General features: G+C 40.3%; 1 protein-coding gene across 1 annotated transcript in view; it reads right to left on the bottom strand.

Moving 5' to 3' along the window:
- Positions 1–17,376, bottom strand: part of LOC309556541 (uncharacterized protein) — a gene marked incomplete at both ends in the record, with an annotated part of 150,708 nt that overhangs the window by 68,292 nt on the left and 65,040 nt on the right. Inside the window, 4 exons of the mRNA XM_082258985.1 lie at positions 6,693–6,872; positions 8,610–9,059; positions 9,416–9,631; positions 9,858–10,004. Coding sequence (XP_082115111.1) covers positions 6,693–6,872; positions 8,610–9,059; positions 9,416–9,631; positions 9,858–10,004 — 993 coding nt within the window. The remainder of the gene's footprint in view (positions 1–6,692; positions 6,873–8,609; positions 9,060–9,415; positions 9,632–9,857; positions 10,005–17,376) is intronic.

Genomic DNA, 17,376 nt, shown 5'->3' with positions numbered 1-17,376 from the left:
ACCCCCCCGCGCGTGTGACCAGCGGACCCGATGTCCGCCGGCCACTCGGCGATCGTCGGGGGAAGAGGGAGAATGTCAGGCAGCTTGTGTAAACAAGCTGCCTGTCATTCTCCTTGCTGTAAAGACACTGATTACACGGATCTAGTATGTAGATCCGTTGATCAGTGTCCTTACAGCTAGAGCCTCAGCCAATCACAGTAAGAATCACGCCCCTAGGGACACACACAGCCCCTCCCTCCCAAATAAAGTTAACCCCTTCACTGCCAGTGTATTTTTACAGTAACAGTGCATATGTATAGCACTGATTACTGTAGTAATGTCACTGGTAACCCCAAAAGTGTCAAAAATGTCAGTCAAGGGTCCGATCTGTCCGCCGCAATGTCGCAGTACCGCAAAAAAATCGCAGATTGCCGCCATTACGCGTTAAAAAAAAAACAACAAAAATGACAAAAATCTTTCCCTTTGTTAGTAAACGCGATAACTTTTGCGCAAACCAATCAAAATACGCTTTTTGCGATTTTTTTTACCAAACATAGGTAGGATAAAACAAATTGGCCAAAAATGTTAAAAAATTTTGATTTTTACATTTTTTTTTGGGGAATTTCATATAAAAAAATGTGAAAAATATTGTTATTTTTGCAAAATTGTCGCTCTTTTTTTGTTTATAGCGCGTGATCAAAAAATCGCACAGGTGATCAAATACCACCAAAAGAAAGCTCTGTTTGTGGGAAAAAAAGGACGTCAAATTCGTTTAGGTACAGCGTCGCACGACCGCGCAATTGTCCGTTAAAGTCATGCAGTGCCGAATCGCAAAATACCCCCTGGTCTTTTAGCAGGAAAATCCTCCGGGGCTTAAGTGGTTAAAATCGACTACAGCTGGAGCTGGCGAAATTGCTTGAGCACTCAGTTTCTGGCTGAGACTGCTGGAAATATAATAGCGATGTGCAGCTCTTCTATGGATCTCTAACTCCTCTTGATCTCTATCTCTATAATATGTATCTGTACAATGTTATTAGGAGATTAAGTCCCGGTTCACACTACCTCGACTTGTCAGGTGACTGGTCAGCCTGACAAGTCACGGTCCATTCTGTGCTACATGAACCATTCTAATAGGAGCGACTCAAGTCGCTCCGACTTAGAAAATAGTTCCTGTACTACTTTGGGGCGACATCGGAGCGACTTGCATTGACTTCCTTTATGTGAAGTCCGTGCAAGTCGTGCCGAAGTCGCGGTGCACGCGACTTCACAGGTCGCCCCCGAAGTCGGATCGCCATAGTGTGAACCGACACTAAAAGAACTGAGAAAGAAATGGTGGGATTAAGGACCGGTGATTGTTCTGTGACTCAACACTATCCTTGGAAGGGCCAGCAGCTGATGCTTTCTTTGAGCTAGGCCCCATTGAACAGTATGGCAATGAGATGCCGGGGCTGCACTTGAGTGCCAAGGAGGAGAGAAAAAGGATATTCTTAATTTCTGAATGAGGGAGTGCGGGCATAAATCATTAGACAGCAGGCATCGGTTGCCATCTGCAGCTGCACAAAAGCTCCACTAGTTTCACGGTCTGGATGCCACTTTTTCCAAGCTCTTTGCACTGCAACCCCTCCTAAATAATGTGTGGCCCACAGTGGCAGATTCCCAGTTGACATTTTTTTATGTTAAGCTGCACACAGCAGAAGCCAGGCGTGTCTGTAATTCCTCTGCTTTGCCATTGCAGCCTCCCTCTTTTCAGGAACTCAGCAGCCAGTTTTTATTTTTCTTTATATATATTTAAGAGGAAGGGCAGGCAGGAGCAACATGTTAAGCGTAGAATCCTACAGCCAAAGGCCTTTCCACAAGTCAGGACTGCCCAAAATAAAATAAAAAAATTAAAGGCGGGCATAAAAGGAGAGGTAGAGATGTTGCCTGTGGAAGCAATAAGTGGCAAGCATTGATAATGCAAACTCCTCCTTGTCTTTCTCCTCCACCACCTCCTTCACCTCCACCCCCATTTCCCCTTCTCCAGCACCTCCCTCTCTATCTCTATTTCATTAAATCCCACCATACCAAAATAAAAACATATATCTATAATTATAGCACCTTAACAGGGGGGGGAGGAACCCCAGGAAGCTCCCACTATCTTGGAGCATCAGCGTGACTGCAATATTGCAGCATTACTTGTAAGTTCATCTTTATATATACACCCTACCTAATGACCTCTGTTTACTCTTATCTGTGACTCCCCACAACTCATACAAACTTATATATACCATTCCAGGCCGCATCCATTGGCTCCCGCTGCGATTTTTAAAGGACACAAAGAAGCACACATGAAACAGGCAAACCTATGTATGTATGTATTATAAATACTGTACCATCGTCACTCTATGCGACTGACCGTGGTCTATATAACCAATAACTGACCTGTTATTGTTACCTTTACAGACTGGGTGACAAATCCTTAAAAAAGGCTATAAATTAGCCGAAACGCATAGGAATATCGGATGACCTCTGTGAACACTTTTCCAAGCCCCCAAGCATGGAAAAACAGAGATAACATCCATACTAAGTCACCATATTCACACCTGTCACGGATTCATACGAATCTTCTTTCTTACCTTTTCACATTTGGGTCTTTAACCCAAACACGCACTATCTATATGTATTTTTTTTGGATTTATGTTCATTTACTTAATAAATTCATCTTTGATTTTATGTATAAACTTGTGTACATGATCACTTGCCCTTTAAGTCATCTTTTGGCCTGAGGCACCATAATATCCCCCCCCCCCCCATTATATACAGGGACGAAGGCAACCAATACTATCTTAGTCTTTTAGAGATCAAACCATACCCCCCAGACCATACCAAAGCACATACATTTGTAATGTTTACCAGTCTGTCTCCAAAGCTCTAAGTATCATTTCTCTCTGGTGCTTTGTTCCTCTGTTATCAGCATAAGTCACCTCTGAGAAGTTTTCCCGACACACAAGATACATTTTTGACTTTGTGACAGGGGAGGGAGCTCAGAGCACAGCTTATCTACTCAAAACACAGCTCTACATGTTCTTTCCTTCCTATGTGATGTCTGGAGGGGGGGGGGGTGTACCTTACCTCCAATCAACTCTCGCACAGTTGATAAAAGCTGCAACTGCAGCTTTTCACCCCCTCCTCTGTGCTCCTCACAGATGCAGAAGGATTTGATCACAGCTGTGCTTTTTTGAGGGGATGCAGAGAAAAGAAGACTGCAGATAAACAAGTAAAACATATGTAGTGGAATTGTATAATGTCTGTGTATCACCTGAGGCTATTCACTTTACTGGGTATATGAGAGGGTTTACAACCACTTTAAAGATGATCTCTTTTAGTGAAGTTTAAATAGTTTGTTTGGACCAAGCAGTTCCAAACAAAATGTTTACTTCACTAACAAATGCAGCTGCTGTCAGCACTGTATGAACTCTATGTAGCCTCACCTACCTACAGTATACACTGCCATTTTCCGGCAGCAGGAAAATAATTTCCTGTCCCACTCCCAGAACAAAATCAAGTTGAGCTGAGGTGTAATGAACACAGAGCTTCCTCTGATGTGGACAAGCAGGTGGATGATGTCCTCGTCTTTGACAAAATTAAATCGGCAGAGAATATAGAAAACATTCCATTTTGTTGAATTCACACGGAATGAATTTACATGCCCTTGCTAAAAAATACTAACCTCGGCCCCAGGCTTCAAAGCTTTGAGGAGGTGCAGGTGACATAGCTATGCCTCACTGCTGCCTCCTAAAGCCAATTACACATGGGCTGAATGTCAGAAGGGGCATGACCAAAAAAGTGTTGAAGGGGCATGACCAAAAAAGATCCGCTGACCAACTCTTAATGGCTGAGAGCGCTGATCAGGGTGTTCGATCAGGGGGGGAGGGGGGCATCCTTCAAGCAGGGTTCTGGCCACAAAAACCTTTTTGAGATAAAAATACCCCCTTAATCCTAAGCTATCCCCAATTACACTAATACTATTCCCACATTACAGTAGAGTACAGTAAATGAATATAGATAAAATCTTACCTTTAAAATCGATTGAAGAGCGCGTCCATCCCCGGTGTGGGCATCTGAAGCCGATGTGTCCCCCGCTGTGTCCTTCTTCCTGGTTTCAGCTACCCAGAAAGCTGATTGCAATCTGGCGCATGTGCTGTAGATCATGCTGGCAATCAGAGTAGTGGCCGGCCATTCCCATTGCATCCTGGGATGGATGTCACACATCTCCCAGGACGCAATGCGAAACCGGAAGTGAGGTCCGGGGCCGCGGCCGCAGAAGGAGGAAGTCGGACAGAGATGCCCCTAAAATAAAGTAAGTAACCCCAAAAAATCGTTTTTTAACATGCTTTTCCCTACAGGAATCAGAAAAGAAGAAAATGAGGCCGGAACTCCGCTTTCAGTCAAACACAATAGCACAGCAGCGGAGACCACTGTACTAACGTTGGATTGTTAGCACAGCAGCTCTAAACTGAGTGGTGTGTACAAGGCTTAATAGAGCTAAGAACTCAAACATCCAAAAGAATGTTCTTCAGCTCATTGCAAGGGTATGTTCTCTCAGGATTTTGGATATCCACTATGATTACTCTAATTTCACTGCACGGTGTGAGCTTTTCAGAATGTGCGGTATATACTTTAGCTAGTCACATGGAGCCTGCCTTATTTTCTGGCTGGAGGAAGTCCAGCACCATCTAGATGTTTCTTCCTCAGCCTTAATGCCCTTAACCCAAAATAAAAGCAGCTTAACTTTGGCTTTAATTCACCTCTGCAGTTAAGTTGACTTTGGAGAATCAGGGGCTTTCAACAGAGGACACCTTCTATTTTGCGATTCGGCACTGCGTTACTTTAACAGACAATCACGCAGTCGTGCAACGCTGTACCCAAACAAAATTGACGTCCTTTTTTTTTCATAAACAGAGCTTTCTTTTGGTGGTATTTGATCACCTGTGCAATTTTTTATTTTTTGCGCTATAAACAAAAATGAGCGACAATTGTGAAAAAAAACAATATTTTTCACATTCTGCTATATAACAGTCCCAAAAAAAATTAAAAATCAAAAATTTTTAAAATTTTAGGCCAATTTGTTTTCTGCTACATATTTTTGGTAAAAGAAAAATAGCAATAAGCGTATTTTGATTGGTTTGCGCAAAAGTTACCGCGTCTACTAACAACAGGAAAGATTTATGTCATTTTTATTGTTTTTTTTTTTTACTAGTAATGGCTGTGATCTGCAATTTTTAGCGGGACTGCGACATTGTGGCAGACAGATCAGACCCCTAACTGACATTTTTGATACTTTTTGGGGACCAGTGACACTAATACAGTAATCAGTGCTAAATAATATGTACTGTTACTGTATAAATTACACTGGCAGGGAGGGGGTTAATACAGGGAGTGATCAAATGGGTTAATTTATGCCTAATATGCTTACTGACTTGTGGGAGGGTTCTGTGACAGGCACAGACAGATCGCAGTTTCAGCTTAGCTGAAACTGCTGATCTGTCCCTGCCTGTCTGAGAGAAGATCCGCCTGCTTTGTTTACATAGACAGGCGGGTCTTCTCTCCGTTTCCCGGACAATCGCAGGAGGACAGTGGCAATCACTGCAGCTCCTCCTGCGCACGCCGCCGAAACCACATGCACTCCATGTAGTACTACGTGACTGGACGCAGCCGAGTCGCCCTGCCACAGTAATATTACTGTGGGCGGTCGGCAAGTGGTTAAAAAGGCCAATATCAATAATTAGGAATTATGCCCTGTGTAAAAACAAATGCAGCATGTTATCCCTGTAGTGCATATGAGCAGGGGTATGCTGTAAAGAAACTACAGGACATCAGCAGCATTGAGATATAACAAAGGATAAAAAAGACAAAAACCCTTCACTCTCACCATCCCCAAATTCTCAAAGATACACAACATTTTGCTACCTATATGGCATATTTTAAATTTACTTTTAACAGACCTATCTGCGGGTATATGCTCTACACTTATTTCTCCCTATACACTTTAACAGCAGTACTCCCTATGTTTTCACTATTACAGCCAAAGTACTGTACACTGTCAATATGGCTGCCCAGAAATCTCCCTTTTTTAGGGAAGAAACCGGCTTATCCAAAAGCCCCTATATTGCCTCTTCTACGCCAGCTGATATACATTCAAATGCCAGGCAATATAGTCTGGTTCCTATGGCGAATTCCCACATTAATTCCCTGAACCATGGACTTAAAGGATTTGTTACAAGATCATGGTAAAGGCAAACCTGAATTTCATATTTATATATTATGGCTTCACATTTATTTATTTATCTGAAATTCAGGTTTAATATGTAATGTCGGTAATTTTGTTACTTTACTGCAAAATAGTGCTGTTTCTAAAGGAGCCATTTTTAGTTATTCCTGATTTTGATTATGTATAGTAAATTTGATGAAGAAGTTATAAGCTATTCATTGCTAGTTCAGTACACAGTTTCTCATATTTATTTTGGCAAAACCACAAAATATTTTCCTATACTACTACTAAGACTTCCTAATATTTACAGTTTGGTAATCCTAGATATCGAAAAACATTGAAAGATCAACAGAAGCTCATGGCTTTATGAATGTAACCTGGGTATAAACAAAATCATCAACTTTGTGGTCATTAACCATTAGAAAAAGGTGCATTCATTACATAGTGATCATATGTGGCATACCTTCCATGGATATGAGAATAAAGGCATCTCCACCTTTTAGGAAGTCCCTTATGTAAAGCCATTCTTCAGCAGTAATTAGGTGCATTCCATACCCACCAGACCGTCTGTATCTGGTTCCATTAGGGAATGTTGCATGATTTCCAACCACTGCAGGATTATCCCATACCAATGCATCTGCATCTGAAAGCAGATACATTATTTGTCAACATCTGTAATCTTCCAACTCTTTGTCCCTAAAGGGGTTTTTCCTTTTTTATTAATAGAGTATATGGACTTTATTTTTTTTGACCACCAGCTTGATGTAAATTGCCTTGTTAGTGGGTGATAATGATTTGAAAACATTGTTTCTTGAATACTTTATAATTATAGAAGTACACAGGTACTGAGTAGTACTCACTTTTGTTGCCAGCGGTTTAGACATTAATGGCTGTGTGTTGAGTTATTTTGAGGGGACAGCAAATTTACACTGTTATACAAGCTGTACACTCCCTACTTTACATTATAGCAAAGTGTCATTTTTTCAGAGTTGTCACATGAAAAGATAAAATAAAATATTTAAAAATGTGAGAGGTGTACTCACTTTTGTGACATACTGTAAATTCGGACAAATGTTTGGTTTTTCTGAGATTTGTTGTATCGATGTATCCCAATCTCTGAATGAAATAGTAACTAATTTCATTAAAATATGTTTAATGTTATTTTGTATATTTGTTTTCTAACTAATTCCACACTTTTGTAACGATTAAAATTCGGATTGTTTGAAAAATTGGCCACTGCATCCTTAACAACCAATGACTCATCAGCTGTCAATGGGCTTCCCCACTTACAGCTAAAATGTAAAGTTTCAAAAAGTCACAACACAAGTTTTTGACAAGTCCTTTATTAAAATAATAAATAAATACATTTCCCGGTGTAGATTTATCGGCAATCACTACCCCCGCCACACTGCCGAACCCGAAAAAAGAACCTCCAGTCTCGTCAAAGGGTGCCGCTGTCTGCCTGCTCCACCATCTGACAGTTTTTAAATAGCTAAGGGGCAGGCCCACCTGGTGATGTCACTGGCTGGCCCCGTCTTCTTGTGATGCTTTTAATTAGGGCATGCTGGGTTAATGATGTAGCAAGGGACCACCATATGACATTGAGTGACTCCGCCCCTTAGTTATTTAAATACTGTGACACAGTGGAACAGGCAGATGGCAGGAGCCATCAACGAGACGGGAGGGTTTTTTTTTTTGGGTCTGGCGAATGTCGTGATTGACAATGGATCTACACCAGGGGTACATTATTTAACATTTTGTCAAAAACGTTTGTTGTGTCTTTACTCACTTTTTACACTTTTCTGATGAATGGGTAGGGGTACTATGTATCCCACACTCATTTACATGGGGGGCAGGATCTGGGGGCCCCCTTGTTAAAAGGGGCTTTCAGATTCTGATAAACCTCCCACCCGCAGACCCCCAACAACCACTGGCCAGGTTTGTGAGGAAGAGGCCTTTGTCCCCTGCCCCAAAGCACCCTCCATGTTGAGGGCATGTGGACTGATAAGGTTCAGAAGAAGGATGACTGCATGGTCAGAAAAGAGTCTTGTATTTTTTTGATTTTGGGGGGCCCCATGCTGTTTTTTGTTAAATTTAGGTGTGGGGTGGGGGGCCCACACTTTTTTTCAGAATTTTTCATTTCCTGGCATTCTTTTGTTTAAATTTCAGCTGTTAGAGGGGAAGCCCGCTGATGGCTGATGAGTCATTGGTTGGATACATGGACAAGAAATACATGGGGAATACATAAAAAAGAGAAAAGGTGTTATTCAGTCAATTCATTGTGTAGCATTGCATTGTGTCTGGTGTTACCAAGACCATGGTGTTATTACTTTGAGAGATGTCATTTAAAGGGTATTTTATTAGTCTGTAGGATTCTAACCTGATAATTGAGTTGGGTCTGTTGTAATACTCTTCATGGCCGATTTTCTCTGCAGAACGTTAGGATTTTGGTCCAAGAACTCTACTGTAGCTTGCCTCCAAGGACAGGGCCATTGAAGGGTCGGATCGTTCTCTCCAGTTATCAGATAAAGATATGCTGCAAGGTTATATGGTGAATATTGTGTAGCATATGACCATAGCCCAATCTGGTAAGCATAGCCATCATTGGAGTAGTATGGAGGACTATACACCTCAACTTTTGTGAAATCAGAACTGAAGTTTCTAATGTGCCAAACATTCTGAGGGCACTTCGTTTCAGACAAGTTGATATCATCGATAGAGATGCCACCAGTAGGATTTCCACTTCCTTTTATTCCTCGGAACACAAATCTGAATTTGTTTTTTGTATTTATTGAAGAAAAATGAAGCTGCCAATAATTAGCCGGTTTGCCTGCATAACAGGGAACACATTTCACTAGAATAATACATATTATTGGTCCATATAAAAATATTATGTGAATTAGTCTTAATTTATTTTTTATATTACTGACTTGACTTGTCTACAAATCATCTGAAAGTTCAATAAAAATTATGTTTAATGTCTGTGACCACAAAGAAAAGAAAGACCAATTATTCCCAGGCCCTGTGGCTAGCATAATGGTATGAATGTAGGAAGATTCTGTCTGTAGAATGCAAGAGGAAAGATTTTCATCGGAAGTGATGAGCAAAGCAAAGAGCCTATGAGGGCTGATAAATACTGTGACACAGTATGTGGATAATACAAAAACCATTTGTTCTCCTTCTTACCAGATACAGAGTCCACTAATGTCAGAATTCCATTGGGGTAGCCAGTTGTGTATTCTTTTATCCAGATTTGGAGCTGGTCACTTTCACTACCACTGTGATAGTAGAAGAATTCCAGACACTGATATGCCCTCTTTGGGTAGAATAATCGGCTTTCAAGTGTAGCAAAACTCCCAAAGCTGCCATTGCTGGTGCTGAAGTGCATGAAGTTACCGGTGTCTAAAATCAGCAAGATACGTAAATATGAGCTTTTGCTTAAACAATACAGTGACATATTCAGAAAAGTTTTTTTTTGTGACCAATGGCAACCAACCCACATTAACATTTAATTATCCAATTTCAGTAAATGGAAATGTGATTATTATATACATTATTACCTAGAATATAGTATATTTACACTCTAGCAAGTATTTTTTCTTGCATTGTCTAGTCCACAAGAGATTACCTTTTCCCAGGAAAGTATGATCAGAACTTGGTCCAGTTGGAATTTTAGAAACACGCTGCCAATCAAAAGAATCACTGTCATCCTGCAACATGCCACAAATGTCATCACGTTCAAAGCTGCATGCATCCAGAAAGGTGAGAGAGGATGCTGTGCAATAGAGAACAATAGTTACAAGTTAGCATGGTTGACCAAAACAGATAAATATTTGAAAAAGGCAGAGGAAAATAATTGACATACAGTATGTGCCTGTATAGACACTGATAGTGTTTCTTTTTTAAATAAAATGCTTAAAATGGAATTAAACAAAAAATGAAAATCTGAAAAAAAATGCTAAGAGTTAGAGCTTTTTGGCAGAAGAGTTTACATGCATCCTCTGTTAAAAATTCCCCTTTCTTCTAGTGTTTATTTTCTAACGTACACTGTGTGAAGCATATAGATTGTGCAGTGTGAACTTCCAGCCCATTCCCAGAGTCTGTAAAATACTGAGAATAAATCAGGGTTCTGGGATGATGTAACTCCAACATACATCCACACAACATTTTTTTTAATAATGATGGCCATCATGGCCGAAATCAAGCCATGTACTAGACACAGAACAGCCAACAAGAAGCTTGGTTAAAAAAAAGTTTTTCTAGGTGGGGAATCTCCACAAGCAACTCTTTGATCTTTACACAATGTACCTACTGAATTTAGAGTTGCAAAGAATAGGACACTATTGTGGTTGAATTACTTAAAAGTGAACCTTAGCCCTTAAGGTCTCATGCACACAGGTGTATTATTTTAACCACTTACGCTCCAGAAGGTTTTACCCCTTCATGACCAGGCCATATTTTTGCTGTTTGGTACTGCGCTACTGTACCTGGTAATTGCGCAGTCATGCAGCATTGTACGCAAATGAAATGTATATCATATTTTTCACACAAATAGAGCTTTCCTTTGGTGATTATTGATCACCACTGGGTTTTTTACTTTTTAGTATATAAAAAAATCATATGTTTTACTTTCTATTGACAATGTCAGAAGAAGATGGAGAATCCTAAAAAACTATTTCAGGGACTTAGGAGCTAAATTAAGGAGTAGACCTTCCAAGGTAGTATTCTCAGAAATACTACCTGTACCACAAGCCACATCAGAGAGGCAGCAGGAGATTAGGGAAGTAAGCAAGTGGCTGAGGAGCTGGTGTAGAAAGGAGAGGTTTGGGTTCCTGGAGAACTGGGCCAACTTCCCAGTCAGCTACCGGCTCTTAAATAGGGATGGACTGTACCTAAATGGGGATGAATGAGGAGGATTTTGATTTTGTGGGAATTTCAGAGACTTGGTTTGATGGCTCTCATGATTGGCTGGCAACCATTTAGAGTATTCCCTTTGTCGCAGAGATAGAGAGGGTAAAAAAGGGGGAGGGGTATGCCTTTATATCAAGAATAATGTGCAAGTGAATATGAGGGATGATATCACAAATGGAGCTAGGGAGGAGGTAGAATCCCTATGGGTAGAGCTTCAAAGGAAAGGTACTATGAGGAAAGTAATATTGGGAGTAGGCTATAGGCACCCCAACCACATTGAGGACGGGGAGGTTAACCTCCTATCACAGCTTGAAATAGTGGCAAGGATGGCAAATGTCATTATGTTGGGAGATTTTAACTATCCAGATATAGACTTGGCAGAAGGAACCACGCATTCATCTAAGGCTCGCCATTTCCTGAATGTTTTGCAGGACAATTTCATGGGTCAGATGGTGAACGCACCAACAAGAAACAATGTCTCAATGACCTAATCACGGATGTAGAAATACGGGGCAACTTAAGAAACAGTGATCACAAGTCAATTAGTTTCAGTATAAATCATAGAAATATGAAACACAAGGCTAATGCAAGGACACTGACATTCAAAAGAGCCAACTTCCTTAAACTGTGCTCTTAGTTAGATGATATAAAATGGGAAAGAATCGTAGGAACAAAGAACACTGAGGAAAAATGGAAGTGCTTTAAGAACATAATAAATAAAGGTATTGGCCAGTGCATTCTAACAGGGAGTAAGTTTAAAAGAGCTAAAATAAACCCTGAGTGGCTAAACTCCAAAATGCATATAAAAACCAAAGAAAGGGCCTTTAAAAAATACAAGGCTGAGGGGGTCATTGGCAGCAATCCAACATTACAAAGAATGCAATTAGAAATGTAAGAGCGCAAACAAGACGGCTAAGATAAAGTATATGAATAGTAAGAAAATGAGGCCAGAACATATTGGCTCTATAAAGGACGATGAAGGGAATCTGCCTATAAAGGACAGAGAGAAGGCGAAGGTTTTAAATAAATTCTTCTCCTCAGTCTTCACAAAAGAATTGGGGGATACAGTAACTTAGACTGTAATGTTAAATTTAACAGCACCATCATGTTTAACAGAAGACAGACTCAGAACTAGACTTGAAAATCTTAACATAAATAAGTCACCGAGACGAGATGGCTTACACCCGAGGGTCCTTAAAGAACTTAGCCAGGTGATAGCCACTGCCAGACCATTGTTCCTAATTTTTATGTATAAACTACTGACGGGAATGGTACCAGCTGATTGAAGAAAAGAAAAAATGTTACCAATATTTTTGTTTCAATATGTTTATTGGTTTTCAAGGAGAATATAGAATTCGATACAGCACAAATATCACCCACGTAGGGCCTACCAATGTTCAGGTAATACAGGAAGAATAAAATTGTAACATGGATCCAAAAAGTATACATCATTTTAAATCTTTGTGTCATAGAGATAATAACAGTAAATGCTTAATGTATTGGTGCAAAAAAACAGGATAGAGGGGGAATTCCCCTGAGCGTAGGGTAATGCTGTAAATCGCATACCGTTGCCCAATCTTGAGCAACTCCAGGGTGGTTGACTCTGGAATCAACCCCGTAAGTTTTCGAAAAATATAAAGAAGGGGAGGTAGAGAAGGGATCTAGGGATCTTCCAGGGAGAGCTGGAAGAGGTTATAGCTTAAGAAGAGGAGATTTTGGAGTCCAAAGGGTGGTGATAAATGGGGAATACTCAGAATGGTCTGGGGTGGAAAGTGGGGTCCCCTAAGGATCTGTCCTGGGACCAATCCTGTTTAATTTCTTCATAAATGACATAGAGGATGGGATAAACAGTCCAATCTCCATAATTACGGACGATACTAAATTAAGCAGGGCAATAAGTTCTATGCAAAATGTGGAAACCTTACAAGAAGACCTGAACAAAATAATGGGGTGGGCATCTACATGGCAATGGTTTAATGTTAGAAAATGTAAGGTAATGCATTTGGGTGCCAGAAACACAAACGCAAGTTACTCATTAGGAGAAGAGCCTTTGGGGGAAACTAAGATGGAAAAGGACCTGGGAATCGCTTGAGAGGGGATATGATATCAATGTACAAATACCATACTGGCAACCCTAGCATTGGGAATAAACTTTTCAGCAAAAGGGAATATAAAAGGACTCGCGGCCATTCATAAAAATGAAAAGAAAAGCAGTTTAACCTTGAACTGCGTAAAGGGTTCTATACCGTCAGGGCAGTAAGAATGTGGAATTCTCTTCCACAAGCAGTGGTATCAGCAGGGAGCATTGATAGTTAAAAAAAAAACTATTAGATGGGCACCTTTACAACCAGAACATACAGGGGTATTCAATGTACTATTGACATAAAAACTTATACACACACACACACACACTCATCATAGGTTGAACTGGATAGACTGGTGTCTTTATTCAACCTCACTAACTATGTAACTTTATGTAACTATGTTATAAAACATATTCAAAAAAAGAAAAAAATCTAATTCCTTAATTTATTTATTTCAAAATGTATTCTGCCACGTCTTTTGTATAAAAAAAATCTCAATGAGTGTGTAATAATTGGTTTGTGTGAAAGTTATAGCATATACAAACTATGATATGTACAGGTAGGTCATTACTTATTTGGACACAGGCACAATTTTTTTTTCTTTTTTTTAGTTATTTACCAAAACATATTCAAGGGATAAATTATATAATGGATAAGGGCTGAAAGTGCACACTCTCAGGTTTAATTTGAGAGCATGTACATCCAAATCGGAGGAAGGGTTTAGGAATTTTAGCTCTTAAGATTAGCCATCCCCCTTTTTCAAGGGACCAAACGTAATTAGACAACTGAATCAAAAGCTGTTTCATGGGCAGTTGTGGGCTACTCCATTATTTCTTTATCAATTAGGCAGGTACAAGGTCTGGAGTTGATTCTAAGTGTGGTATTTGCATTTGGAATCTTTAGTTGTGAACCTACATCATGCGTTCAAAGGAGCTGTTCATGCAAGTGAAACAGGCCATTGTAAGGGTTTAAAAATTAAACAAATCCCTCAGAGAGAAAGCAGCAATATTAGGAGTGGCTCAATCAACAGTTTGGTACATTCTGAGGAAAGAAGAACACACTGGTGAGCTCAGCAACATAAAAAGGCCTGAACGTCCACGGAAGACAACAGTGGTGGATGATCGCAGGATCCTCTCTATGGTAAAGAAAAACCCATTCACAACATCGAGACAAGTGTAGGACACTCTCCAGGAGGTGGGTGTATCATTGTCAAAGTCTACAATCAAGAGAAGACTTCACGAGAGCAAATACAGAGGGTTCACTACAAGGTGCAAACTATTCATAAGCCTGAAGAATAGAAAAGCCAGATTAGACTTTGCCAAAAAACATCTAAAAAAGCCAGACCAGTTCTAGAAAAGCATTTTTTGGATGTATGAAACTAAGATTAATCTGTCCCAGAATGACGGGAAGAAAAAAGTGTGGAGAAAGCTTGAAACAGCTCATGATCCAAAGCATACAACGTCATCTGTAAAACATGGTGGAGGCAATGTGTTGGCATGAGCATGCATTGCTTCCAGTGGCACCGGGTCATTGGTGTTTATTGATGATGTGAAAGAAGACAGAAGCAAACGGATGAATTCTGCCGTGTTTAGAGCTTACTGTCAGCCCAGATTCAACCAAATGCAGAAAAGATGATTGGACGGCACTTCATAGTACACATAAACAATGACACAAAACACATTGCAAAAAGCAACCCAGGAGCATTTGAAGGAAAAGAAGTAAAATATTCTGCAAATGCTGAGTCAATCACCTGATCTCAACCCAATAGAGCATGCATTTCCATTGCTGAAGGCAAAACCAAAGGCAGAAAGACCCACAAACAAAGAACACCTAAAGACAGCTGCAGTTAGAGCCTGGCAAAGCATCAGAAAGGAGGAAACCCAGTCTTTGGTAATGTCCATGGGCTCCAGACTTCAGGCCCTCATTGCCAGTAATGGATTCTCAAAAAATATTCAAAATGAACATTTTATTTATGATTATAATATTTTGTCCAACAACATTTGATTTGAGCCCTTGAAAATGGGGGGGGGGGGGGCAGTGTTTAAAAATGGTTGCAGATCCTAAAATTTGTACTTGATATTTATGTTCAACCCCTTGAAATAAAGCTGAAAGTCTGCAAGTATGGAAATTGTGCTTGTGTCCAAATATATATGGACCTAACTGTATATTTGAAAATTGATCAATCCTGATGTACTGAAGGACAATCTCATTTCTTGAGGCCCTAAAATGCCAGGACAGTACAAATACCCCCCACATTACCCTTTTTGGAAAGAAGACATTTAGTGTGAGGCATGGTGAGTTTTTTGAAACTGTAATTTTTTGTAATTTTTTGGGGAAAATGAAGATGATAAATAAAATGTGTTTGTTTCTTTTTCACAATTTTATATATTTTTTTTACATACTATCACCAATGCAGTACAGCCAGTGCTCTATCTTGGCCAAGGCCAACAAGGCCCAGGCCTAGGGCAGCACTTTGCAGGGGGGGGGGCAGCAAAAAAGCTGCACCCCGCACAAAAAAACCATCCTTAACCCGGCTACCGTATGAAAAGGGTCCCCTCCGGCTTGGGCTACACTTTTAGTATAGGGCCAATCAAATTGAGCTGGAGGGCAAGGTCCAGGAGAAAAATCAGTCTGGCACCCCTATAAAGTGGTCATACTGCTTCCTTCCTGTATAAGAATACCGGCCAATGAGGACATTCGGACAGACCACAGGCCGCCGACCACACTTAATACAACTAGCCCGAAGTTCGCCAATGCTAATAAGTGTGGCACTGCAGCCTAATGCTCCACCTAACCTCCTGGGCCCCCAGGTATGGCAGGCATCATTTCAATAATATAATTTAATTTCTTTAAACATCCTTGTCCTTGAACGAGCATATTGAATTGCATCATATACAATTAGGACTTTTATTGTATATGATGGCAATAATATTATGGACCTGCTCACCTCATATGTGCTATCACAATATGTCACTTGATTAGTAAGATTACTCTAATCTTATAAGATATTTGGACTTGTGTTTGCTGCCACTGATTATTTGTATAATGACTAAGGACTTCTTAGTCATTATACAAAAAAGTGAAATAATGCTATAATCCTATGATTACAATCAGTGGCGGTACAAGTCCAAATATCTTAAAAGAAAGGAGTAATCTTACTAATCCAGTGACAGAAGGCTGTACTAATGGGAACTGATAAGCTGTACTAATGGGGCTGCATTGATAAGGCAGCACTGATGGACACTGATATTCTCTAATATGCTGCACTGATGGGCGCTAATAGGCTGCACTGATGGCCACTAATATGCTGCTCTGATGGCCACTAATGAGGTGGCAATGGTGGGTACTGATATGCTGCACTAATGAGGCTGCACAGATGGGCACAAGGTGGCACTGATAAATTTCACTGATATGCTGCCCTGATGGGCACTGATATGTTGCACTGATGGGCACTAATATGCTTCACTGATAGCCACTGATGAGGTGGCACTGATGGGTCTGCATTGATGGGCACTGATATGATGCACTGATAGGCTGCACTAATGTGCACTGATAGGCTGCACTGGTGGCCACTGATCAGGCTGTACTGATGGCCACTGATGAGGCCGCACTGATATGCTGCACTGATGGGCAGTAATGAGGCTGCACTAATGGGCACTGATAAGGCGGCACTGATGAGGCTGAACTTATGGGAACTGACGATGCTACACTGATGGGCACTGATAGACTGTGGTTGTGGTCTGTGGATTACAGATGACAGGACGGGTCATAAACTGGAAGGGGTGTGGCCTTTACAGGAAGAGGTTGGTCATATTTAAATTAGGGGGTGCACAAGTTTAGTCAGGCCTAGGACAGCACAAAACCTAAATACACATATGAGTACAGCATAACCATATTACTGACGTGGCAGTAATTAGGGACACTGACTTGTGACAGTATGTAAAAAACTTTAAATTAAGTTGTATTCAATGTTGTAAATATTTTATCTTTATGAACATTTTTTTTTCCTTTTTTTTTTTACACGACGTTCATCAGAGTAACACTGTACTATTCTGTAGGGGGTGATCAGGGATTTTATTTTTACATTTTGATTGTTGTTACAATGATGATCATGGTAACAGCAATATTTATTAAAGTTGTGATATAAAGTAC

This window comes from Pelophylax lessonae, assembly GCF_965119305.1.
Source record: "Pelophylax lessonae genome assembly, chromosome: 5".
Lineage (NCBI taxonomy): Eukaryota > Metazoa > Chordata > Amphibia > Anura > Ranidae > Pelophylax > Pelophylax lessonae.
Note: the sequence above shows the minus strand (reverse complement) of the source record. Positions and strands in the feature narration are given on the sequence as shown.